At 31.1% G+C, this 25639-nt stretch overlaps 2 protein-coding genes across 2 annotated transcripts; both read right to left on the bottom strand.

Annotated features, from left to right (window-relative positions):
* Positions 1 to 2106: 2106 nt before the first annotated feature.
* On the bottom strand, positions 2107 to 3296 carry LOC114387687 (extensin-like). The gene has a single exon (XM_028347894.1). It carries the CDS (start codon positions 3234 to 3236, stop codon positions 2418 to 2420), a length of 819 nt encoding a protein of 272 aa, XP_028203695.1. The 5' UTR covers positions 3237 to 3296; the 3' UTR covers positions 2107 to 2417.
* A 15170-nt stretch (positions 3297 to 18466) lies between these two features.
* LOC114386949 (basic proline-rich protein-like) lies at positions 18467 to 21749 on the bottom strand. Its single transcript, XM_028347027.1, has one exon. The coding sequence runs from the start codon at positions 21687 to 21689 to the stop codon at positions 18795 to 18797; it is 2895 nt and encodes a 964-aa protein (XP_028202828.1). The 5' UTR covers positions 21690 to 21749; the 3' UTR covers positions 18467 to 18794.
* Positions 21750 to 25639: the final 3890 nt, after the last annotated feature.

Below are 25639 nucleotides of genomic sequence, written 5' to 3'. Positions count from 1 at the left end.
TAAAACAATACATGCAACGGAAAATAAAATTCCTAAATTTCATAATTAGAATTTATGCATAATGGGAGAAATTAAATTATCCCTAAATTTCATAATTAGGGTTCATACATAATTGAGAGAAATTAAATTATCCCTAAATTTCATAATTAAGGTTCATGTATAATTGAGAGAAATTAAATCATTCTTGGAGAATCATAAATTTCATAACACATGCTCTGATACCACATGTAAATTTTTTTTAAGGAGTTTCCTAAACTATCAATGATAGGAAACAACAGGATCTTGAAACCTATGGTTCTCACAAACAATCTATAAACAACAATAGATAATTATGTGTACCTTTTTTCATAGGAAGACTTATATCTTTCTCCATAGGAACTTCTCTCCGGTGCACTTTGATTTCCTTGAAAGAGGAAAGAAATAAGATTTTACTTCCTTGGGTCTTTCTTTTCTGCCTCTCTCCATTCGTGATAGTTATGAGTGAGAGAGACACTTTTCTGGTCAGGAAGGGGACCTTATTTCACGTTAGTGGGTATTAACCCCCTTTTATAACCAGTTGGCTCTAGAAATTTCTCCTATTAAGCCCAATTACAATTTAGCCCTTAATCGTTAATTATTTACTTATTAGTCTCTACATAAGTCACATGTCTCTCACACGAGACATTAATTCTTACACCCTCATTCAGTACTTTTGCGCGCCACCTCCTTGGACCATCCACCACCGTGCCTCCGCCGCCATCGCACGTCCCGACCACCACCATTTTCCCTTCTCCGACCATATCCGCCCCAAAACCACCATAAAAACCAGATCGGCAGCCAAACAAATCTGGGTTCGTTGTTCAGATTTGGCAAGTGGTTCAAGCGAATCTGGGTTGGTTCGCACAGATTTGTGTCTATATTTAAATCTGGGTTGGTTCATACAGGTCTGAGTCCTTCATTTTTTTTTTTGTTTTGTTTTGGTCTTATGTGTGATTTGCCCAGCATGAACATTCATAGAAGTTGTATTTGTTTTTTCTTGAGCCTTGGCGCAAAAGAGGAAGATGAGGAAGCGAAGGTTGTAATTCCTGTTGTATGTGGCCCTTCGTCAGCAGTGGCTCGTTTAGCAAGCAGTCTTATTGCTTGAAAGCACACACATCACACAGTAGGAGAGTTCGAGTGTGGATTTGAAAGTGGGAAGAGAATGAGGTTGTACATGTGTTTGTGGATTATTCTTAATGAATGTTCCTCTAGTTATGGAGTTCACGCTGATATTGTAACTATTCCTTCATCGTTTGTTTCAGAAGCATAAAAAAGGTTATAGAAGACAATAATTTTTTCTTTTTAATAAATTTATAATTAAAATAATAACTATATTAATCATAATTAATTGTTAATAGACCAAAAATTAATGTGCCCTGTCACTAATTATTTGGTCAAAGTTTATATATTAATGGTCAACGAAAACAATCTAATGGAGAACCAAAATCTGTCACTTTTGAAAATCAAGGAACCCAATTTTATAATTAAAAAATAAGAAAATAAAAATCGTCCATTTTGCAAATTAATCAAATAAATCAAAATTACAATTTAATCCTTATTAAAAAAATGAAGGCCAACAGTTTCTTCTCCTTAAATCAAGATGTTTACGGTGTAGAAATAAAATTTGTGCTTAATAAATAATGTAATTAAGGAGGACTAATCAGCTTCGTAGTCCTTAAGTTGGTTTGCTTCTATACACCAACGATATTCTAAAATTTTTAGGGGTTATTGAATGAAAATTGTAGAGAGAGAAATTTCTAGCTAGCATTTTTCAGCATGCGAAGGATGGAGTTCCTGCATTCCTTCAGATGCCTTTTGCTTTGTTACTAAGTTAGGAGTTAAATATGCTACTTTTGTTGGATCAATATATATACGTACGTCTTCTATTTGCTAATTATATTGATGACCATATTTCATGCTTTATTAATTGTTAGGACCAAAAGATTAGCAAACCGATTTTCATGGTTATTACATGATCAATAATGCTCCAGCTGTCTACTTTGCCACCTTAACTGAAACCATTATGTACTTAAAGAAAATATGAAAGTGAAAAGAAAAAACAAAGATAAGGAAATTGAATAACCTGGAACCACTTGAACAAAGGAGTTTTATTGAACAACTTTAGACTAGAAATTAACAAAGATAACGATCGAGGAGGAAAGATAAGATCCCCCGATACACGAGACGAAAAACAGTACAATTGTAACAGTATTATTCATGGATGTTATTTTATTGGTAATATTATAGTGTCCACTGGCATATGTATACATATGTAGCAGGCACGAATGGTAACGTAACGTCCTTAACTTGAAATATTCAAAAACAAAGAGCATGATAAGAATTAAGTAAATTGACAAGAGAGAATATGATGATGGATGTCATGCATACATATTCTACTCTTAATTGCAAGGGTTGGTGGTTGTGTTGCGACGTCTTCCACAGGCGTTTAACACTAGGTTCACACCAATGTTTGGGTTGATGTTGATTCCAATGATACCTGCCCTGATTTGGGTGCAAAGGCAAAAAGAAGCATCAAAGTCAACTAGACCACTGATGAGGGTGCAGCATTCCCTGGTTGTTGCTGGAAACCCAGGAATATTTATCCCGCCCAAAATATTGGTGCAAAAGCGCAGATTGGGACAGTTTCTAGGTGGTGGTGAAACTGGAGGTGGTGGTGGCGGTGGTGATGAAACCAGTGGTGGTGGTGGTGGTGAAACTGGAGGTGGTGGTGGCGGTGGTGATGAAACCAGTGGTGGTGGTGGTGATGAAACTGGAGGTGGTGGTGGTGGTGGTGGTGTGTTAGAGAGTGAAGGTGCTGGTGATATCGAGGGTGGTGGAGGTGATGGGGATGGTGAGTTAGAGGGTGCAGGTGCTGGTGAGACAGGGGATGGTGGCGATAATGGTGATGGTGAGTTAGATGGTGGAGATGGTGATGAGACCGGGGATGGTGAGTCAGAAGGCGAAGCTGCTGGTGAGGCTGGGGGTGGTGGCAGTGATGACAATGGTGACTTAGAGGGTGAAGGTGATGGTGAGTCAGAAGGTGAAGGTTCTAGAGAGATGGGGGATGGTGACGGTAATGACAATGGTGAGTTAAAGGGTGAAAGCGTTGGTGAGATAGAGGGGGATGGTGATGGTGGTTCATAGCTACTGCTGGAGCTAACCATGGAAAAGAAAAGGAGGTTAAGGGAGAGGATAAGGGAAAAACTCTTGGAACCCATTTTCCAAACAGTTTCTCTTGAAATCTTAATTGGTGAACAAGTGCTAGTTCTTGCTTGTGTAATAACTCAACTTTGCAAGACGATTTATAGGGTAAGCATATATGTGTTTGTGGGTGTTTATGTGTACTTTTTTGTGCCTAATGCGTTAGTTAGTTTATTAAATTAAATTAATGGAGGTGAAGTTGAATCTTTGGGCATGGATAGGTTGCTAGCTAATTAACGAGACCATATTCGTTTAAATATCTAACTTTTTATTTGACCAACTTACGTGACCAAACAATGCACAAGGGAACAAGTAATTAACAAAACAATACTATTTAGTAATGCATATCGTATCTTAAGTTTTAGTCTATAATTAATTGTTTAATTGTGGGTTTATATTAACGAAAAAATATATATGTGATATTATTTTATATCGTGTAAACAGCATGATAATAATAACAAAAAAAGCATGAAATAAAGAAATGGGTTGACTTGAAAAAAATTAATTAATATCAACTATATGAAAGTTTTTCCATATGCGTATAATTAATTATGAGACTATATTTTCATTAAGTTATGCAAATAAGATGATTAACTTTTTTAGCGCAACTATTCAAATATGACAGTATTTTATTAATTTAGGTTATTTTGAGTAAAATTATTGTGGACAACGAAGCTATTCTACAAAAGATTTTTATTTTCAAAATAGTAAGATATGTTAATTAATTTCATGAAAATAATTTCACATAAATTGAATTTTAGTCAATAAATTTAAATTTAATGCATAGAATGGATTTTAGTTCCTAAATAAATTTTAAATAATTTAAAAATAAAATAAATTTTTATTTTCAATTCTTTATGTAGATTTAAAACAATTATTTAGTGCTTATTCGATAGATAGATTAAAATGACAAGGTAATGAAGAAATTATATACTTTGATTTCACTAAAAGAATCAACTTTGCCACAGCAGCATTAAAGCTCAAGAGGTTGCAACCTGCAAGGGATATGGGAGATGGATGTAACATTGTATATGTGTGGCAGCTTTGTACGTATAGATATGTACTCTTCTGCATGCATGATGCTCAATAAGGAGGGAGGGTGGATTGAATGCAGAGATGTGATTTCAGGTTCAATTGAAGGGTAGCACCGTATGTAGCAGTAGTCCAAAGTCTATAGCTATAGATGCGGAATTGGTTTGTATTTAAGTTGCAGTATTTGGTCCACGTAGTGAGTTATGAGAAATAATTCAGAATATGTTTGTAATAATACTATGTCATATAGGCTGAGGCAAGATACTTACCCTAGGTGAGCACGTGCAGGTTATAATATGTTTGGGGTGCCGTAATATGCTTAGTATTATAAGAATGCTATACCGTGGGTTAGATCAAAGTAATGAGGGTGCAGCATTTGGGATCACAATGTCATAATATATATCATATAATTCAATTTTGAATGAATCCATAACTTTCCTTCTTTATTTTTATGGGTAAATGTTAGTAGTAATTAATATTTTCTCCTTTTTCTTTTATAAACAAAAAAAAAGTTCAATTTCTTTATTTTTAAATATAAACAAATTTTAATTATTTTTATCTTGAGATTATGTTTAAAATAGATAGGAAATTTGTGCTTAATATCAAGTTTCAATCAATGATGATTTATAAAAAAAAACATTTATTTTTTAATTTAAAAATAAAATAATTTAATAAAATTAACTAGTTGTCTTATATACGCTCAGAAATAATTTTTTTAATATAAGAAAAAACGGAAGAAGATATTATATGAGTAAAAAAATTCAAATCCATGAACTCCTCATCACTCCAACTCTTCTCTCTCCCCAACTACCAAACCCACCTTATTACTCTAGGAAAAAGAAATTGTGACTTTCCTTTAAAAAGTCAGATAAATTTATGAAATTGGACTACAAAATCATGATAGATTCTACTAAAAAAAAAAAAAGAGACAGACATTTTACATTGACGGTCATATAACCAATATAGTATAAAATATGATGCCACTTTTTAAATTAAATACAAATATATTACATCAATTTTATAATTAACTGATGTATATTTTTATTCGACAAAGTATTTTAGGTAATTTCTAATTTTATTTTTTTTTGGTAAATAAGTTTTTTTAGTACATTTTAATATTTTTTAAAATGGTACTTAAAATAATATTTTTAAAAATTTAACTTTTAATATTTTATATTTTCTTTATTTTTATCATCATTACATTTATTAAATTTTCTTATTTCTTTTTTAAAATAAATTATGATTTTATTATTTTTATGTCATTTTATACTTTTCAATTACTTCAATGATTAATTTCATCGAATATTTATAATTTAATAAATTAATTTTTCAATTACTAATTAATTTTTTAACTAATTTTATCAATCATAATCATAAGTTCTTATTTGATTTGATGTAAAAATTGATATTCTACGTGGTTTTGAATAATAAATGTAGAATTGTTTCTACGCTTATAAATTCAAACTCTTTCTCGTTCTGGCCTCAATCCTTGCTCTTTAAACCCTCCAAATCCTATTAACTCTGTTTCTATTTTTAATCAGAAACATGGTTATATCATTTATTTATAAAATACAGTGCAGTTTACAATATTGCCCTGTACGGTATCGTGGCATATGCACTCTCTAACCTACTTAGTTTGCAACTCAACAAATAGGTGCGCCCAAAGCCCAAAAGATATGCACAATAGACAATTTCTTTTAATTTCTGAGACCAAAATTGGGGATTTTGTCGTTAACAAATGTTTATATATAACGTATAAGATATTTCAGAGTAATTAAAAAATAGGCTCTAAGTATATTTTTGGTGCATCAAATTTTGGTCACTTTTTTTTTAGTCTATTAAATTTAAATTTATTTTTAGTCATTTAATTTTAAAAAATATATTATTTTTAATATCTCATGTGATTAAAAAAAAACATCACAAATTGTATATCCAAACTGTCAAAAGCAGTCATGATGGATTAAAAAGAGCATTTTTTTTTAGTTTGAGAGATTAAAAAAAAGTAAATTTAAATTTTGAGAGAACAAAAATAAAAATGATCCAAATTTGAGAGATAAAAATATATTTAAACCTAAAAAGTAAATATTAATTTAGATCAACAATGTATATTTAGATGGCAATTTAATCCCTATTTACATGATTCCTCTTTTTATAAATGCCTAAAAGTTCTCTTAATAATTATTATAAAATATTTTTAGAAAGATAAGATATTTAAAAAAAGTAGCAATACTATTTATCATTTTTTTATTTTTATAATTTACAAATTTACATAAAATAAAAACTTCATGCATGCAGATGCATAAAAAAGAGGATTTTAAAAGCGGCTGCAAACAATTTTAAACTGCCGGCTAGAGTAACCTGTGCTTTTCCCTTAAGGAATGGATTCTTCTTTTAACTTTTAAGTCAATTATTTCATTCTAACTATGTAGCCGCCCTATTTAAATTAAATATGAGGATAGGTATGGTAAAGTAAAGGTTTTAGGTACGATATTATGATACTTGTTCTCATCTCGGCGCTTCAATATATATATATATATTTGAATTATCATCTTCATACCTGTTTGCTACATGCTCGTATCTACACCTATTACCTGCACATTACATTAAGTCTAAAATCAATAAGAAAATTTAAAATATTGTTACACTTGAATTGAAAAATTATTTTTAAATCTTTCAAACATCATCCTACAATAACATTGACTTGATCATAAAGGAAGAAAAAAATAAGAGAAATTATGAATTGGAATTCTCCTAATAATAAAAAACTAACAACTAATTAACCTTTAGGGATTTTAAAAAAAAACAAAAACAAAAACATCACCATACAACATAGGTTCCAACAGGATGACCAACAACGACAAGCATAGGGTTGCGATGTTGCAGGGTTTTTCTTTGAGCATTATGTAACATTGTGTAATTTCAGTTTTGTCCTTCTGCGTTAGAAATTTATATGTGTAGATAAATTAATTATTAGATAAAATTTAATTGTTGCAAAATTTATTATGTAAATTTACAAGTGCATTAAATATACATTAAAAATTTTAGTATTATATATAGTAACATTAATTATTTTATAACATAATTAGTATATTAGCTCAGTTGGTTAGAGTTTCATGCTAATAACGTGAAAGTTACAAGTTGGATTGCCAATCCGTATCAATTTTATGGAAGGACAAAACTGGAATTGCACATATTATGTTGGGTGTACTAACAATTTTCATGATACGCAAAGAAAAACCCGATGATGCAATGCTCTTGTTTATGTTTAAGGATAGGGACTGTGATAGCCCAATGGGTCACAGTCCTCCTCTCAGGCCCAAACGGAATGCTGGACCTCCCTCTAGATTCAAGGACTTTGTGCCACTTAGTATATGACCATTAGGGTCACTTCTGTCCTTTTGTTCCAAGAAGCTTCCAGCTCTTTATAGCTGTAGCATTAGGGCCATGTAGCCTATTTATTTCGAATTATCAATGATGAGGCATGTGGATTGTTATTTTTAATTTTTAGTTGTTCTTTCTTACATAGTTCTGGTTCTTCACTAAATTGTTAGATTAATAGTCTAATAGACTGATGTAGTTTTTTAGTGACGTCTGGAGCAAAGAATGAGAAGCAAGCAGAAATGGTAGTTCATGAAAGAAGTAAATGACTTAGGGTTCAAGATTATATTTATATATATATATATATATATATATATATATATATATATATATATATATATATGAGATAATATAAATAATTAATAATATATGGGTATGTGGTTTATCCTTATTAGACAGGTATTCACCTTATCGATTGAGGACATTTTTTTTTATCACTATCCATACTCACGGGGCATAAAATGGAAAAAAGAAAAATTACAAACAAGCTAGATAACAATTTTCCTTTAAAAAGGATAATATGGTTATCAAAAGATTTTTGTTAAAATTAGTATTTTCTTTTTTAAAAATCTGAAAACACTTGTCAAGAAAATCTAATCCAAAACAAATATTAAATTGAGGAAAAGTAAAATTCCAATTCACCCTCATCTTGATTTTGACCGGTCCAGTTGGGTAACATTAAAAAGTCTCAAGGTTAATCGTTACTCAATATTATATTATATTTGCCTTGGTTAATTATGTGGGTGCCCTTTTCAAAGTTTAAAGTAAGTAAGGGTCATAAATCTTAATACACGAGAAAGAAAGAAGAACTTTAACCATCACTGCTAATGTTGTCTTCAAAGAAAATTTTCATAACATAATAAGAGTCTACAAAATTTTTCATTTATATATTATATCACATCTTGTATAAAAGAAATAGTTTCCTAATTCATAAAATCATTTAAAGAAAGTATAAATTCCTCATATGCTAACTAGCTTCATTTGATAGAAAATGACCAAATTATTATTGAAAAGAATATTTATATAAATTATGGGCAATTCATGCACAAGCACGGGTATTAAACTAGTAGTTGAACAAAAAAAAAAATGCTCCTGATATACGTGAAAATCCTAAATAAGAGATTAATATCACTACACTTTATACTTTCATTGCTTTCCTTAATTGTAATTTTTAAGGAAAATAATGCATGAATACCACTATGTTAGTTGGTATTCATGGAGAGAATGAAACAAAAGAGATAAAAAAAAAATCATATATAATAAGTGATGTATTATGACAGGAAGAGAAAAAATAAATTAATATTAATAAAGTATTTATGATTATGAGGTGTCCACATAATATTATACATTGCTTAATTGACTTGCGCAAAATAAAACACAATAATTTTACTGCTGCCCCCTGATTACCTTTTCCTAATGTCATCCACAATAGGCAAGTACAACTTATCACCCACCAACCTCTTGATCATGGAAATGTGTTAATTAATTAGTTAAGTTACATGGACCAGAGACATTGAAATTATAAATATTATTGGAAAGGAATAATATTTATTTTTTAAATAAATATTACATAACCATTGGTAGGGGTGGAAATACTTGGATTGTACCATGTATTTTCTTGGCCACTGCTCAGATATCAGCTGGTTGTTACGTTTTCTATTTTATATATATATATATATATATATATATATATATATATATATATATATATATATATCTTTTTTCTTATCACCGTCACTAAGCTCTTTGATGCATTAATTCAATTCATACAAATTTTAATTCTTTGGACTGATTATAATTTTAATCATCGGTTCAATGTTTAACTCACTCAAATTAAAGTTTTTTTTTTTCCTTTCCTATGCATTTTGTGGAAAATCAAATTCATATCTTTTCTCAAAAACTCAACATATGTTATTAATTAATTAAATAACCATTGTGTATAAATGTTTTTTTAACTAAAAATAATTACTTTGATTTTCTTGAGGTTAACACCAACTGCATTAAGAAAAAGTATTAGAGAGAGTGTGTTTGAGACTCTTCTTAATACTTTTATTGATTACCAAATTACTCGTACCTCTCCAAAGCTTGGTCAATACTTCAAAGTTGAAATCTTATGCAGGTGTTCCATGTGTTAAACATGGCGGCTTTATCATTTATGTTTTGGAGTGTGGGTGGGTGGCCTAAAACAATGTAATTAGGAGTGTTTATGAGTTTGAGTCATGATTTAATTTAACTTAAATTGACATATAATTTTATTGGATTAGATTTTTAAGTGTTTGGATCAAATTTGATTTAACCTAATTAAAATCTAATTATAAGTGAATTGGATAATATATTTTATTTTTTTAATTTAATTCAACTCATATCATATATTTAAATTTATTATTATATATAAATTAATCATCAAATACAAAATATTAATTTTTACTTCACATAATTTATTAAATTATTATATTAAATCACTCATTATTTCTTTTCGATGTTATTTTAATTTTATTTTAATTTTATTTATATTTTCTCATACTAATATAATATTTTATTTTATCTAAAATAAAAAATATAATATTAACATTAAAATCATTAATTTTATTAGTCAAATATTATCATAATTTATTCTTTTTTAAGAATATTTAGTTATTATATATTTACAAAATTTTAGATAAAAATAAATTATTATTTTAAGAATATATATATATATATATATATGAATAACTGAATCAAATCCATTTATGATGGATTGAATTGAGTTGGGTCTGCAAGAAAAATTACACAAACCCGCTGACTCATAAAATTTTGATCAAAACGAATTTAATCAAAGATGATGAAAAAACCCAAAAACACCTTATATGTAATGATGAAAAAAGGTTGGGAAGCCTTACGCATGCAGAAGTCATTTCGTGGGGCTTCCTCTTTGTAATTGCAGGTGTTGCATATTCCTTGTATCTGGCATGTTTACTTTATTTCTCAGCATGGGCATGTCTCATGCTCATAGTTGATTTTCAATTATATTATCTTTCTCTATTAAAATAAAATACACGTACCTTTCTCATACTTTTCATGCTTTATTATTTTTAAGAGTATTATCATTATGTATATGATTTGTCCGTAAATATAAGAGAATTAGATTTATTTTTCTGCTTCTAAAAAGCAACAACCGACACTTCTCAAAAAGAGAAAAAAAAAACAAGGGCAAACGTGTAAGAAATATATATATATATATATAAAGTATAAGGATAATTAATGTTTATATAAAGAATGTTAACTATTCAAGATTCGATCTCTTTTCATTTTCTCTTTATTTTTTTCATTACTATACTTTAAGGAAAATAAATAAAATAGAGATGATACACCTACAATGAAGAGTATTATTTATTTCTCCAATAAAAAATAGAAAGAATCTTTTTTCCAAATGTCATGATATATATATAATCCCTCATTTGCCTTATTTTATTCTATTCTTTATATAAATGGCTTGCGTCAAAATAAAACATGAAGAACACTTCAGTCCATAATTACCCTTTCCTGATGTCACCCAAAGTAGGCAAGTACAACTTATCGCGTACCAACCTCTCGGCATGCTACCACGAATCTCAATAATTTGACAAACCAGCAAGAATGTGACAATTAAACTCTTTTTGTCTTATAATCATATTAAGTATATTAACATTGTGTTTAGTAGAAAGGTCCAAAAGAAATAAAAGTAAGAAGAAATAAAAGGAATAAAAAAACAAGATTAGAAAAAGAGTGAAAGGTAGTATTATTTGTTTGAGATTATAAAAGAGAAAAACCATTTGAATTAAAGTGTTAAGTAAGAAAAGAAAAAAAAATTACCCATTAACAAAATATTCTAAAAGAGAACGAAAAAAGAAAAAGATCGTGCGTTCAATTTTTTTCACTAATAAAAATTAATAAATTAACAATTAGATCTTTAACAAAAACAAAATTTTCATTTTATCCCAATAAAAAAATATTTTACTATACCAACCCTTGTTAAAGGTTACTTTTATTCAAGTAAAAAAAAACCACAATATCTACCCCATTTTAATGTGTTTTTCAGTGAAAAATGTTTCTTGGATAATTTTAAAATCTTAAATTGGCTAAAACTTGAGTGAAAAAAAAAATCATAAATAAGTGATTGATGATATAATGTATGTGCCACAGGAAGAGAAAAATACAGAGAAAAAAATTATTGATTAAATGTTTAACAAATTTTATCGTCAAAATATAATCATTCTTACTAGTTATTTTCACTCATTTTTTAGATGCATTTCCAATCATGTGGATCCACCAAATTTTTTAATATTTCACCATTAATCTGTTTCATCGCAAACAAACACTCATGGGTTTACACTTTTATTGTTTTTCCTACCATTTCACTTTCACACCTTGAGCTTTCATAAATACAAATAGAGCATTAATACGATAAAAATCCATAGCCACTTACGCAAGGAGGATAACATATATCACTAACTCATGCATGACATCATGTTATTTTTCCCATATCATCTATAGAAGCTACGGAAGCTTTGCTAATTGTTAAGTTAAATGAAGCAGATGCTTCTCACTCCATCATATATTCATACTTCAAAATTTTATGAACTCACTAATCTTATTTCCTCAATGTGAGTGTGATAGAGAAACCAAACCCAGATACATCTACTATATTATAGTATTTTTCACTTTTAAAGAGGAACTTGTAAGCTAGTTTTGAACCTTTTTTTTCCATAAAGAAAGGAGTTATGATCGATCTTATTGTACCAGCATTTAAGAACACAAGATGTTTTAAATGTGTGGGCATAAAAACTTGGATCCTAACAATAGTACTGTTACGTGGTTTGACATTTAAATTTTTTAAGTAAGATTTGAGGTTTGATTTTTGGTTTAAGCATCAAGTAACACAACAAGAGGTATTATTTTATCTAAAAAATAGATCCGGTAAGAGGGAGATTACACCTCCTAATTATACCAAAAGAAAAAGAAGGGAGAGAACTCTGCCTCACCATATCAGAGCCAGAATCTGACAAAAATCTTCATACAAGTCACCACCTTACACCTACCTTTGTTAAAAGCCATGTCAACTTCGTTTCTCCTTAGGATGGTGTGTTTAAGCACCTTTCTTGCCGTTCTTTTTGTTCCTAGACTTGGTGCATCTTTACGAAACGTGTTTTGTACATATATATTAGCATTTTCCTTTATTATCATTTATGGATATTAATTTAGGATAATGATATTCGAATGTTTTTTCTTAACAAAAACCTATTTAATACTTTTTTTTATCTCTCTATCTCTCTTTTCTTGCATATTATATCTCATAAACATATCATTTCTCTTTTTTATTTTGTTATTGCTAGAAGTGTTGATAATTGACATTTTAGGTATCTCCCAAACATTATCAATTAATTTATTGGTAATATTAGTGTCTGTCCGTATTGGCACTATGCGTGATGTCCTTAACTTTAAACAAAGACAAACAAAAAAGACCATGATGATATTGATAGGAAGAATAATATGATGGATATCATACAAATTCTGTTCTTAGTTGCTAGAGTATTTGGTGGTTGTGATGGGTCCACAGGTGTTGAATATTACGTTCACGGCATGTGGAGCTTTAACGTTTATTCCAAAGACCACGGCCTTGACTGCGTCGCAAATGCACGCAGCCATGAAGGCCCGTTCAAAAGAGTGGCACAAATATGAAGAGGTTGGAGGATGGACAATTACTAGGTGGTGGTGGTCGTTTTCGCCATGGTGGTGAGACAAGGGCAGGGACATAACAAGGAGGTGGTGGTTGCAATAACGGTGGGAGTGGACTGAATGGGCACAGCTTGAGGGAGGGGCAACCGAGGCAAGGGTGTTAGGGCTAACCGTGGAAAGAAGAGGAGGTTGAGAGAGAGCTGGAGAAGGGCAACGAGTGCAACACCCTTAGAACCCATTTTCCTAACTAATCAGTTTCTATTGAAAGCTTAATTGGTGAACAACTTAATTGCTAGCTCTTGCTTGTGCTTGTGTGTTAGCTGAATTTTTCGAGACAATTTATAGGCCAAGGATGTGTCTTTATGTGTACTTTTTGTGCCGAATGGGTTAATTTTTTTCTTGAATTAAATTAATGAAGGTTAACGTTGAATCTTTGGGCATATTGCTAGCATAATGATACCATATTGCTCTTATATAATTTTATTAACATATAGTTGAATATAATTCACATAAATTCAATTTTCGTTATTGCATTTAAATTTAATGTATGAAATGAACTTTAAAATTTTTATTTCCTAAATACTAATATAATTTTAAATGATCGAAAATTCAATTAAATTGTCTTTTTCAATCTTAATAAAGATTTAAAAAATTACTAGTGCTTATTCAATTCGATAGATAGACTTAAACGACATGACACATTATATGTGAATTCCATTTTATGTTGAAGGTAATTTAGAAAGAGAGTAGAATGGAACATAAAATATTTATTTTGATTTTACTAAAAGAATGAAACTGAATTAAATAAAATAAAATGATTTATTTCATTAATTAGTTTCGTAGTTTGCTTATAAAAATTAATGTTGTAATTTTTATAAAATAATTTTCTTTTTGTTCATTATTGATATAATATTACAAATCCTAGATATATAAACTAAAATAAAAAAGTAGAGTAGAAGCAAACGACCTGTGTAGAATAGAGGACTTTCCCATTTTGTTGTTTTACATTTTAATATTTTTTACTTACAAATTTTAATCTGTAACTGGAGATATTTCCTATGTTGTTTTGCTTGATCAGTTATGTAAAATCGACTGAAGTCTCTAATTTAAATGGATATGAGGCCCAGTGCATTTTATCAATCTATTTAATTATTCTATATTTATTTTGTTTTTAGAATGGATTTTAATGGCTAAAAAGGTAAAAAAAAAAGATAATAAAAAAGAAAATAAATATACAAATTTTGTGCTCAATGTCCCACGTAAAGAAAGCTGAATTAACATTTTGAGTTCAGATGGCCTAATCTGAATATGGAGTATCAAATAAAAACCAATTTAATTTAAACATATAATATCTGCCAACAAAATGTTTATAAAATATGGACAAAGTTCAGATAGGAATTTTTTAAGCTTTCGTTTGAGGTGGTTTCTTGTTTTTTTAGTTTTGAAGAGAATCAAAATTAGTTTTAGTTTTAGTTTTGGTTTATTTTTTTTTAATTTTTAAATAGATGTTACAAATTAAAGATAAATAAAATCAATCAATCATTTTATTTTATCTCATTTTATTATGAATTAATAGCAATGACAAAGATAGCGGGGTGAGAGTGACTATGGTCACGGTGGTAACAATAGTAGTAGTGACGGTGACGACGGTTGTGGTGATGGTAGAATGATGATATAATAGTCGTAATGATGAAATGATGATGTCAATATTTTAAAATTCGGATCGACTTAGTCATTTAGACCGATTTGATTATGACTCGGAGGTTTGGTCAAGTCAAGTTGCCTATTAGATAGACCATGCATTAAACCTGGTACGTTTCGATCAGGTTTGTGATTAAACTGGTGACCCATTGACCTAGGTCAGCTCACGTCCAAGGAAGACAACGGTAGTGGGGTAAAATAATGATAAGGGCAACAACAAAGACGATATAGGCAGAGAAATGGTGGCGACAACAATTGTGGTGGTGGTAATAGTGGAGGCCATAAAGGCGAGGTGCACTGGTTGTGGTGGAATGATTGAAGCGATAATGGTGATGGCGGTAATAGTGGTGTGGTGGTAGAAATAACAATGGTGGGATGCGATGGCAGTGGTGGAATGGTGTCGATGGAGGTAGTGGCGAAGACAGTAATAATGATGGTGATTAGAATGTGTTTTTTAAAACTAAAATCTAAATTCACAAAAAAATATTGATTTTGATAATGAATGTAAAACTGTTTTACAATTGAATTAAAAAATCAATTGAGTTATATTTTTTTTCAAACGCATTTTATTTTAAAAATTACATTTAAAAACAAAATTTAGTCACTCGCAACCACCTCGAATTGGGCCGTAGAAAGTAGTTATGAAAAAAGTAAAATTGATATTTTTGTATGGGAAAATGAAAGAGAAATAAAAATTGAAATAGAAGAAAAAATGCACAAAAAAAAAGTAAAAGAAGAGATAAAATTGAGTATTATATGATTTAAATGGCGTGCGTTAAAATAAAACATAAAGTCTTCACTATTGCAGCACCTAATTACCCTTTCCTGATGCCACTCAAAGTAGGCAAGTACGTACATGCAACTTATCAAATACCTCTTGAGCATGCAACCACAAACCTAAAAAAAATAACAAACCCGCAGGAAGACAAGAAGAATACCTAGATTTCTAACTCTTGACTTGGTGTTCATATTTTTTTTATCTATTAATATTAATTATTAATTTATTAATTTTTTAAATAATTAAAATTTGAACTCACACCTTATCTCTTGCAACCTCTTTTCCTTTTTTCCCATATCATCTGCAGAAGCCTTGGAAGCTTTGAATTTATTGTTAAGTTATATGGAGCAGAGACTTCTTACTCCATCACATATATACCGCTATACATACTTACAAACTTTAATTATGAACACAGTAATCTTATCTTCTCAATGTGTGAGTGGGTGAGGACTGAGGAGAAACCAAACCCCGATACGTCTACTATATTATAATATTTTAAAGTTTAAAGGACTAAAGAGGAAGTTGACCATTTCCATCTATTAATTCCGGCCAGTTCTTAAAAAACCGTATGCTAGTTTTGAACTTTTTTCCAAAAAAATAAAAAATTAACGGGAGTTATGAACTTATTATTGTACCAGCATGACATCTAGGAAAAACACGTGTTTTAAATGAAGGTTTATGTTTGGTGGACACCAAATGCCCGTCAAAACCAACGACGGATCAAAGACTTGAGGAAAGTGAGAACAAATTATTTTAAAAAATAAATCTAACATAAAAATGAGGAAGTAGTTTAAATACAGAAAAATAAGAGGTTTAAAACATAAAATTTTAAGATTAATACTCATGATTTTATTAAAATAAGAAAATGTGTTTTATTTACTCTCGAATGAAAATAAATAAAGGATTCAAACACATAAAATTTGAGATGTAAATATAAAATTTTAAGAAAAATATATGTAAATTTATTAAAATGAGAGGGTGTATTTGTTCACTCTCAGACAGTCTAGATCCACAACTGATCAAGACCCAAACAGATAAAAAAAAATAAACGGAGAAATAATAACCTTATAGAAGATATGATATAATAAAAAGAAAGAGATAAAAAAAATACGTGACATGTGTGTTTGGTTAAAAAAAAGTATCCAAATATCATTGTTCTTAAATTAAACGTGGGCACAGAAGAACTTGGAATTAGATAATAAAAAAAAAAGGCTTTAATTTGGACTTCCCGAAATGTACCAAAAAAGTATATAAAGATGAATATGGGATAGCCCTACTAACTACTAAGGAGTTTCTTTGACAGAGACTGCATATTACTATCAATCAATTAGATCAGGTTAGATTCTATGATATGCAATTTTCGCTACTTAATCAACTTTATTTTGTTCATTTACTGATAGAGAAAATAGATAAAATATTTACTGATGTTAAAATATAATGAGCCTTACTTTCCCTTGAAAAAAGTGGCAGAATTTGGTCCCAGAACCAGAAGTTAACTCTAGTTTAGTTCTAATTAAGAACAAGATAATTATATTATGGACATCGCGACGTATATCAAAGATAAAACACAATTAATTAAATTGTTGTCAAACTTAAAAAAAAGTTCTATAATAATATATTCTTTGAGAAATCATGTTTCGAATCTTCAAATGATAAACTCAATCTTGTCGATGCTATTGTAATATATAATTTTCAACGAATGTAAACAACATACCAGACAATTGCTCATTCATTCATTTTTTTTTTTTGTAATACCTATTAATTTTTAAAACCCTTTTATTCATAAAAATAGGGGAGCATGCTTTCTCCTTAAATCAAGATGGCTATGAAATATATTCAAGTTTCTGATTCTGGATGAAATTAGTCATAATTAATATTGCAGCTGTACTTCTAATAACATGGTAAAAATCTATTATATATGAACATCGTGACATATATCAAATATTATTCACAATTATTTGCAGTGGAATTTAAAAATTCTATAAAATTCTTTATGAAATTCCATGTTTTAAATCTTCAAGTTCAAATGATAATATATCATTTTATATCATTTTTAACGAATCAGTGTAAACAACCAAACAATTGTGCATGCTCATCCAAGCATAGTCATTTTGGCAGTACCTATAAACTTTTAATACTTATTTATTAATTTAAGAAAAAACCCAGGGAGCATTTTTTTTCTCTCCGTAATTCAATATGGATACTGTAGAAATAGAGCTTGTGCTTAATAAGTTTAGGAAGACTAACTTCCTTTTTAGTCCTTTTGTTAAGTATATTTGCTTCTACATGAACAATATTCTAAAGTTGTAGGATTATTGGATATGAAGTGTACACGCAAATTTCCAGTTAGCATGCATTTCAACATGTGTAGGAGTTCCTACATTTCCTTCGATTGGCTTTTCTCTTGTTAATTACTATGTGAATAGTTAAATATCCTATTATTGTAGGATCAATATATGTCTTCATTTTGCTAACTAATTAATTATCTTGACCATTCTTTCATGCTTTATTGTTTGGACTTTGGACTAAAACCTATACTAGCAAATTTATTTGAACATGATTTTACAATATCAACGCTCCTCTCTACTTTGCCACCTTAGCTGAAAAATTAAATTATATACTTAAAGAAAATATCAAAGTGAAAAGAAAGACAAATACTGGGAATGAATAACTTGGGATCACTTCTTGAACAAAGGACATTTATTTAACAACTTTCACTAACAAAAGATGATAAACAAAGCTAGTGAGGAGGAAATAAGAATCCCCCTCCACAACATAAAAACAACATAATTAATTGTATTTGTGATTGTATAGGACTATGTATGGACCTTTATTGGTAATATCATAGTGTCCACTAATATGTATGAAAACACACACATGTATATAGCGGGCACAAATGAAAAGATCCTTAACTTTAAACACACACAAACAAACACCATGATGCGAAATAACACAATAGAATATGATTACGATTGTCATGCATATTTTGTTCTTAATTGCAACTATAGTTGCTAGCCCCAGAGTATCCACAACTGACTAACATGAACCTCATAGTACTAGTTAAGACAGATTCTATTGCTCTAGGGAATTGGGCCCTCCCAGTGGTGCAAAGGCACCTAGAGGCATTATTGTTAGAAATAGGTGTCAAGAGGTTACAACAACCACTAATATTCCCAGGTAATGGAATCGATAACCGCACATTGAAGCAAATTTCCAAATTAGGACAAGTAGGTGGTGGGGGTGGGGGTGGCGGTGATCGTAAGGTAGGGGGTGGTGGGGGAGGAGATGGAGATGGAGGTGGGGGTGGGGGTGGTGGGCGAGGAGATGGGGGTGGGGGTGGCGGCGATGGTGAGGTAGGGGGTGGTGGGGGAGGCGATGGAGATCGAGGTGGAGGTGGGGGTGGTAGGCGAGGAGATGGGGGTGGTGGTGGGGGTGGCGGCGATAGTAAGGTAGGGGGTGGTGGGGGAGGCGATGGAGATGGAGGTGGAGGTGGGGGTGGTGGGCGAGGAGATGGGGGTGGGGGTGGAGGCGATGGAGATGGAGGTGGGGGTGGGGGTGGTGGGCGAGGAGATGGGGGTGGGGGTGGAGGCGATGGTGAAGTAGGGGGTGGTGGGGGAGGAGATGGAGGTGGAGGTGGGGGTGATGGTGAGACAGGGGGTGGTGGGGGAGGAGATGGAGGTGGAGGTGGGGGTGATGGTGAGACAGGGGGTGGTGGGCGAGGAGATGGAGGTGGGGGTGGCGGTGATGGTGAGACAGGAAGTGGCAATGGTGGTGAGACAGGAGGAGGCAATGATGGTGAGATAGGGGGTGGAGGTAATGGAGGTGAGATGGGAGGCAACAATGGTGGAGAGATAGGAGGTGGTGACAAAGGTGGAGAGACACTGGGTGGTGGCAACGGTGGTGAGATGGGAGGCAACAAGGGTGGTGTGGCAGAGGGTGATAACAATGGTGGTGAGGTAGGGGGTGACAATGATGGTGGTGAGATAGGAGGCAACAACGGTGGTGTTGCTGGGGGTGGTGATAACGGTGGTGATATAGGAGGCAACAATGGTGGTGTGGCAGAGGGTGGTAACAATGGTGGTGAGACAGGTGGCAACAATGGTGGTGAGGTAGGGGGTGACAATGATGGTGGTGAGACAGGAGGCAATAATGGTGGTGTTGCTAGGGGTGGCAATAATGGTGGTGATATAGGAGGCAATAATGGTGGTGTGGTAGAGGGTGGTAACAAAGGTGGTGACAATGGTGGTGTGACAGAGGGTGGTAACAATGGTGGTGAGGCAGAGGGTGACGATAATGGTGGTGAGATAGGAGGCAACAACGGTGGTGTTACTGGGGGTGGTGATAACGGAGGTGATATAGGAGGCAACAATGGTGGTGTGGTAGAGGGTGGTAACAATGGTGGTGAGACAGGTGGCAACAATGGTGGTGAGGCAGGGGGTGGCAATGATGGTGGTGAGATAGGAGGCAACAACGGTGGTGTTGCTAGGGGTGGCAATATCGGTGGTGATATAGGAGGCAACAATGGTGGTGTGGCAGAGGGTGGTAACAATGGTGGTGAGACAGGTGGTGACAATGGTGGTGTGGCAGAGGGTGGTAACAATGGTGGTGAGGCAGGGGGTGACGATAATGGTGGTGAGATTGGAGGCAACAACGGTGGTGTTGCTGGGGGTGGTGATAACGGTGGTGATATAGGAGGCAACAATGGTGGTGTGGCAGAGGGTGGTAACAATGGTGGTGAGACAGGTGGCAACAATGGTGGTGAGGCAGGGGGTGACAATGATGGTGGTGAGATAGGAGGCAACAACGGTGGTGTTGCTAGGGGTGGCGATAACGGTGGTGATATAGGAGGCAATAATGGTGGTGTGGCAGAGGGTGGTAACAATGGTGGTGAGACAGGTGGTGTGGCAGAGGGTGGCAACAATGGTGGTGAGGCAGGGGGTGACGATGATGGTGGTGATACAGGAGGCAACAATGGTGGTGAGATAAGTGGTGGTAATGACAATGGTGGTGAGACATATGGTGGCAATGGGAATGGTGGTGAGGTAGGAGGCGACAATGGTGGCAATGTCGGTGAGATAGGTGGCAATAAGAATGGTGGTGAGGCAGGAGGTGACAATGGTGGTGAGATAGGTGGCAATAATGGTGGTGAGATAGGAGGTGATAATGGTGGTGAGATAGATGATGGCAATGGTGGTGAGATAGGTGGTGACAATATGAATGGCGGTGATACAGGAGGCAACAATGGTGGTGAGATAGGTGGCGATGAGAATGGTGGTGAGATAGGGGGTGGCAATAATGGTGATTTAGGTGGAGGTGGTGTTGTGACAAGGAATGGAGGTGGTGGTGGTTCTTTAGATACATGAGGTGGTGGTGGCGGTGGTCGTGATCGTGGTGGTGGGGGTGGAGGTGATCGTGATCGTGGTGGTGGCGGTGGGGGTGGAGGTGGGGGTGGAGGTGATCGTGATCGTGGTGGTGGCGGTGGTCGTGATCGTGGTGGTGGGGGTGGAGATGATCGTGATCGTGGTGGTGGGGGTGGAGGTGACCGTGGTGGTGGGGGTGGAGGTGATTTTAGTCGTGATCGTGGTGGCGGGGGTGGAGGGGATCTTAGTCGTGATCGTGGTGGTGGGGGTGGAGGTGATTTTAGTCGTGATCGTGGTGGCGGGGGTGGAGGGGATCTTAGTCGTGATCGTGGTGGTGGGGGTGGTGGTTGTGGTCTTGATCGTGATGGCGGTGGCGGTGGTGGTGGTGATGATCGTGGTCGTGATCGTGATTCTGATTGTTGCCATGGTGGCGATGGTGTATTAGGATCATGACCACTAACAATGAAAAAGAAAAAGAAGTTAAGGGAAAAGAAAAGGGTAACTAATGTAGCACCCTTTGAAGCCATTTTTTCAACCAGTTTCTCTTGAGAGCTTAATGGGTGAACAATTGCTCTGTGCTAATTGAACTTTGCAAGAGAATTTATAGGTCAAGGATGCTTGGGTTTTTAGTTTTATGTTTACCTTTTGTGACAAATGAGTTAATTTTTAAAATTTAATTAATAGAGGTTGAATTAATGGAGGTTCATTAATTAAGATAATTATTAAATTTCATTAACTAAAATTTAAATTGTTTATATTTCAAACTATATTTTTATTATCAATAAAATAAATATCTATGAATTAATTTTATTTTTAATAATTTTAAATTTTGTTCTATAGATGCGTTTATAAATACTCGTACAATATATTAGATACTTAACGGTGATTAAAATAAATATTAATTTAATTAGATCGTCAACGTTTATATATATATGTGTGTGTGTCAATTTAATTCCTAATTTGCATGATTATTCATAAACACATTAAAGTTGTCCTGATTAGTTTAATGTTAAAAATAAATTTTTAATATTTTTAAAAAAGTTTGTTTCTATTTATCAAATTTTTATTTTGAAATTTTACAAATTTTACTTAAAAACAGAAACTGTATGCATATGCATAAAAAGAAAGATTTTGAAAGCAACTGCATACAATTTACACTAGCAGCTAGCAGCCAACCAGGTCTATTAGTAAACACGATTTTTGTTAATCATTCCGTGGTAAGTAATAATTTATTTTCTAGTTATACATAACCACATCATAAAACTAAAATTAGTATTTAAAAGTTGGAATACTATCTTTTATGTTTCTTTTAGGATAAAGCTTATTCGAAATAAATATTATTAAAAGGGAAAATAGTTAATTGATATAGAAATTAAAATTTATCAATAAGATTTTTTAAAGGATATTAATTTCTCTTGAATTATAAAACTAATTACACTCATGATTTTCTTAATTACAAAATTACCTCCCCCATACATTTCATGCTTTATTATTTTTAAGAATATTTCCTATATTTCTTGTGCATGAAAATAAGAGGAATATATACTTTTAAAATAACAAGCTATCACTGTATAATAAATATATGAAATTAAGAAGATAAATTTCAATAAGAAGTGCAAGTATTATTAATGTTAATCTTATCGAAGATTAAAATAATTATCTAATTTAATTAATAGTTATTTTTATATTTACTATATAAAATACTACCAATTTGGGTTAAAGAATTTAATGTATATCCATTTATAATATAAAATAATTTTATAGTTTAATCATAAATCATCATTTCAATTATTTTAAAATAATTATTTAAAAGTTAATAAACTTATTATACAAAATTATAATTAAATAAGGACATAAAATTATTTATATTATTAGTACATAAATTTTTTTCCTCTAAATTAAAATACTTTTCAATAGGTGGATGGAATATAATTGATAATTATGTATTCCTCTCAATATTTATATCAATATATAAAAAGATATACAACTTTGTGTAACTGGTTTTGGTCTTCTCATTTTTTACATCATTTTATTCTTATTCTTAATAAAATATTAAAGTAGTAACAATAATTAATCATTTTTAATTATACAGATTAAAACTAACTCATTAACCAAAATTAGGATAACCACCCATTAATTATTCTATACTTTCATGGGATAATTTTATCTTTAAACCTTTTTTTAAATTTTAAAATTTTCTTTTAACTTACATTAATTTCCTACTACTTTTATATTATTAGTTTTTTTAATTCTATTTTTTTATTAACTATATTCAAATTTTATTTTTTATTATTTAAAAAATTTAGAGAGACACAGATTGTGTCTCTTCCCTTATTATTAATGAAAAGCATAAGAGTTGGCTTCGACAGCGATGGCTCCCAAATTATATTAAGTTGTGTTGACCTTCCATAATTTATGATATTGTGCCTAACCCTAATAAGCTCGAGCATGCTTACTTAACAATGTTTGACTAAATATATTAATTTAATAAAATTTTATTAATGTATTTTGATTAAAAAATACACTATTTAATGCTCTCACAGTAAAGATTTGTCAACATATACTCTCTTTGATTTCAAATATAAAAAAATTCAACTAATTTTATTGTATTTAATATTATTATCTTTAAAATATCTTTCATTTAATTTCTAACATATATTTTTTAAAAAAATAAAATGAGTGTATATTAATAAATCCCGGTAGATTTATCAATTAATGTACTCTTATTTTATTTTATAGGAGCATTCGAGAAAATTATATATAACTACAATTATCTTAAAATGTGCTTAAAGAGTAATTTGCTAACATTCTCTTTGAAAAACTTCAAGTAAAGTTATCAAATCTTATCAATATACTTTTATTATAATTTTAATATTTTATTAATAATTTAATAATCACCTTATATAAAGACAAAGGCTTTTCGTATATTCCTTTTATTTCTCTTGATATATTTATTTTAGGAATAAATTTTTTTATTTAAAAAATTAAGACAATATTAATTATTGTCATTTTAATATATCCACTTAATTTATTTCATATAAAAAAATATATTTACTTAATTTTAGATATTTATTTTTAAATGAGATAAATTATTATAAAAGTCATACTAAAAAGATAAAGATAATTTGATATAAATAAAAATATTAGATATATTTTTAGGTAATGTTTGGCCCTTTGTTTTTTCTTTCTGGCTTAAAACCTACTTTATGGAATGTTTGGATTAGGAAAGAAAGTGAAAACAAAGAAAATAAAAGGAAGGCAGGAGAAGGAAAAGAAAGTGAACGGAAAGTGAGATGATTTTATTAATTGTTTGATTGCGTAAAAAGTAAAAGAAAAGAAAGATGTATATAAAATGACACAATATTCTAAAAAAAAAAAAGAAGATATATAATATATAAGCGTATTTTGTATGTAGATATAATTCAATAATTGTAATATATATATATATTAACAATTTTGATAAATAATCAAACAAATATTTTATAAATCTATTTATGTAATTAAGAATTTAAAATTGAAGTAAACATTAGAAGTTTAAAAAATACAAAATCAAAATCCAATTTAAAGAATAAAAATTACAAATATTTTAAATATCAAAATTTTATACAAAATCAAACAATTGTGAGAATTATATGAAAGAATAATTGGATTGAATTCACTTACAGAGATGGAATACTTGAAAAATCTCTCACAAATTAATTTAGTTATACTTAAAATACACTCGAAAAGCATATGTTCATTGTTTGTACCTTTTATTAGGTGTCTGGAATTAATTTTTTATAATGACAATTAAACGGGAAAATCTAGAAGAAGAAAAAAGTTTAGGAACTTAATGGATAATTTGGTAAAAAAGCATGGAGACCCATAGAATAATTAAACCTGAAAAAGTTAAGACTTGATAGTAAAGAAATATAATTTAAAATGAACTTATATGCGAAAAAAATATCTAGTGAAATTTAATTAGTGAAAGAATATGTGTTAACTCTTTTTGTGTAAAATTCTTAAATCAGCAATTGTCACGCAATTTAAATAAGATTTTTATAGTCTTTGACTCAATGAGTTAAAAAATACTTATATTCTTTGACTCAGAAAGAAAATAGAAATTAATAAGTAAAGTAAAAATAAAAATGGTGTTACAGAGAGTTGAGATTTGAAGAAATAATTAAGGATTGTATGAAGAAGTTCCGAATATAATAAGATATAAAAAAAAGGCCCCTGCTAAATTAAAAACTACTTTTTCTTAAAAACATTTTATGAATATAAGTTGCTTAATTTTTTAAGATATTATTTATATTAAAAAAAAGTTTCACACTACTTCTACTTTTGAAGAGAATACAATAAAGCTACAAAAAATAGGGTTATTTTACCAAATACATAAATGGAGGAAACAAAAGTTTACGTGTAAGCATGATTGTGAAACTTTCTTAAATAAGTTTATATATATATATATATATATAGACACACATACTAAGAAGAT

This window comes from Glycine soja, chromosome 15, assembly GCF_004193775.1.
Source record: "Glycine soja cultivar W05 chromosome 15, ASM419377v2, whole genome shotgun sequence".
Classification (NCBI taxonomy): domain Eukaryota; kingdom Viridiplantae; phylum Streptophyta; class Magnoliopsida; order Fabales; family Fabaceae; genus Glycine; species Glycine soja.
The sequence above is the reverse complement of the archived record's forward strand: the minus strand, read 5'-3'. Positions and strand labels throughout refer to the sequence as shown.